Source organism: Dermacentor silvarum, chromosome 2 (genome assembly GCF_013339745.2).
Source record: "Dermacentor silvarum isolate Dsil-2018 chromosome 2, BIME_Dsil_1.4, whole genome shotgun sequence".
Lineage (NCBI taxonomy): Eukaryota > Metazoa > Arthropoda > Arachnida > Ixodida > Ixodidae > Dermacentor > Dermacentor silvarum.
The window spans coordinates 149,986,304-149,989,089 of NC_051155.1; the positions used below are offsets into that span (position 1 = coordinate 149,986,304).

The 2,786-nt window shown below is 57.6% G+C and overlaps 1 protein-coding gene across 1 annotated transcript; it reads left to right on the forward strand.

Moving 5' to 3' along the window:
* The first annotated feature begins 510 nt into the window (after positions 1–510).
* LOC119441914 (leukocyte elastase inhibitor-like) lies at positions 511–2,565 on the forward strand. The gene has a single exon (XM_037706577.2). The coding sequence runs from the start codon at positions 684–686 to the stop codon at positions 1,920–1,922; it is 1,239 nt and encodes a 412-aa protein (XP_037562505.1). The 5' UTR covers positions 511–683; the 3' UTR covers positions 1,923–2,565.
* Positions 2,566–2,786: the final 221 nt, after the last annotated feature.

Below are 2,786 nucleotides of genomic sequence, written 5' to 3' on the forward strand. Positions count from 1 at the left end.
GCCAATACAAGAATATAGAACAAGTGACGCAGAGGTGACTATAACTAAGCACTTCCTGCGGAGGCCCCTGGCGTCACACGTCGAGACGGTAGCGGTTCTACGCACAAAAACACCCCGCCCACAGGATTTACACCTCTCAACATGCAGTTTCTGCGCCATTCATCTTCGCATCGTGCGCGTTTTATCAGCGCGCGACGGGCAAGCAACGCCACGTACTGCTTACCATGCGAGACGACACTGGCGCGGTGCCGGGTGATGAAGCGTATCAAAAGAAAGAGGGCATGGTGAGAGATGAAAAAAAAAGAAAGGATGGCAGAAAAAGAAAACAAGTCTCGACTTTTCTTTTTACGGCTCTAACGTCACTCGTGGGAGCCGGTTCCGGCGACCGCGAGCGGGGTAAACCCAGCCGAACCGCCACCGCGCTCCGTTGCAAGGCGCCACAGCACAGGGCGCTGCTCGTGACGCAGCTAGCACCGATCGCGTCGAGAGGCGGAGGGGGGTGGAGCACTTGCGCAAGCTTGAGAGGCTGGCCTTGGGTCGCCGCGTCTCTGGGAACATAAACTCTTCCGCGACCGAGTCGACCGCACGTGTCTCTTGGAAGGCCGCCGCGACGCTAAGTTCTCTCGCGTACTCCGCAGTAGCGCGAACTTTACCGTTACAGGGCTCATCGCTTAATCGCCGCCATGGACAAGAGGCCTTCCGCAGGCTTGATCGTGACGATCTTCTGGCTAGCCGCGGCGCCGACGGCTGTCGTTTCGGCGCCCGAAGATGTCAGCCGTGCCACGAACGAACTGGGAATGGTTCTCTACCGCAAAGTGGCCGAGACGGACCCCAAGGGCAGCAACATCTTCCTGTCTCCCGTCAGCGTGGCCGCCATTCTGGGTATGGTGCAGCTCGGCTCCAGGGGCCGCACGCGGCAACAGATCAACGCGGCGCTCGCCGGGGGCGCCGACTCCAACCGGCTGGCCCGCTCGAGCAGCGGCGACAACGATGACCTGGCGGCCGGATTCGGCGAGCTGTTCAAGGACCTTAACTCGGAGAAGGGATACGAACTGCGTATCGCCAGCGCCGTGTTCCTGGCCGCGGGCCTGCCCATCTTCGAGCGCTACAAGCGCGACCTGGAGAAGCATTTCGCCTCGGGCGTTTACTCGGCCAACTTCGCTGAGAATGCACGCGAGGCCGCCGACGACGTCAACGCGTGGGTGCGCGACATGACCGAGGATCGCATTCCCAAGATACTCGAAAAGCCCCTGCCGTCGTCAGCGCCCATGCTGGTACTCAACGCCGTATATTTCAAGGGCCTGTGGCAGCACCCGTTCAAGCCAGAGGACACCGTAACCGGCGAGTTCTTCAACGAGGGCGGTTCTAGTGCTGTTCCCGTAAAGATGATGCACCAGAAGGGTGAATTCGTATATGCGCTGAGCGAGTCCCTGGACGCGCACATTCTCGAGCTTCCATACGTCGGCGACCGCGTTGATCTGGTCATAGTGCTCCCGAGGCGCCGAGACGGACTGGCCGAGCTGGAGCGTAAGTTCAGTCTCGAAGCGGCGCGTGAGCCTCTGGCGGCGGCGTTGCCGCGTAAAGTGGACGTGTGGCTCCCTAAGTTTCAGTTGCAACAGGCCTACAGTCTCAAGGGAGCGCTGCAGTCGATTGGAGTGCGCGATGTCTTCAGCCCGCGGGACGCCAACCTGACGGGCGTGTCGTCGAAGCGGCCGATTTCCCTCGATGAAGTTTTACACAAGGCCCTTCTCGACGTCGACGAGAAAGGCACCGAAGCCGTGGCGCTCTCGTCGGGCATCATTCGCCACTCCAAGACGCCCGGAGGCGAGGTCGAGTTCAAGGCCGACCATCCTTTCCTCTTCTTCATCGAGGACGTGAGAACCCAGACGCTGCTTTTCCTAGGACGCCTTCAGCGTGTGTGAAGGACCCAGTGCCAGAACAAACAATACAAATCCGTGACTTTTATACGCGTATACGTGTCGAGCTTTACCAACCTGCTAGCAAATTCTATGCTTAAAGCAAACCAGCTCGACGATTCTTGGAACTACCACGATTTACCTCCTCGCCACTTGCCTGTAGTCGGCCGCTGTGTTTTTAACAATCCGCACGAAGCTCAGCCGTGTTTGCATTTACATGTGCGATCGCAGACGCCGTACGTGCGCGGTGTAGGAAATTTCACGAGCCGTGTGCGCTGGTAGTCATAGTGATTTGCGTACGCGCAATCCAAGATCTGAAACGCTGGTTGGCAGGAGCGCGCCTTGAAACTTTTGCGTACGTCCCGCGGCCAGCGCAGCCGTCCTTGACGACTTTGTATTCCTCGGGCGTCGTTGCGGCTTTGGCACAGCACCAAGTAGACGCGCGAGGACCGTAGCCACGTGCGGCCACCATCGGCGAGCAGTGAGCCAGAATCAAGTTCCTATAAGCCAAGCGGCCGACGAGACTCGACGAAGAAGTGGCAGAAAGCAGCGATCAGAAACTGTAACTGCTAGTCCGCGTGCGCATTCGTGCCGGGCCCCGAAGGCTGTTACTGTGAATAAAAGTTGATTTGCTGTGTTGTTTTTAAAATATTGGGCAACAATTTATTAACCGCAGTGTTGCTTCCGGCTTGAAACGGGCGCGACGCGAAGCGAATTGATGCCAACGAACACAAGAGACGTAACGTCGATAATTGGCATGCAGCAAGTAAGTTGCAAAGACTGCGGGCAGATGAGGTTCATTCCGTGTTCTTACTTGATTGCACCGCTTAGGAAATACCTGCTACAGTTTTGAATTCGTGCATCTAAATC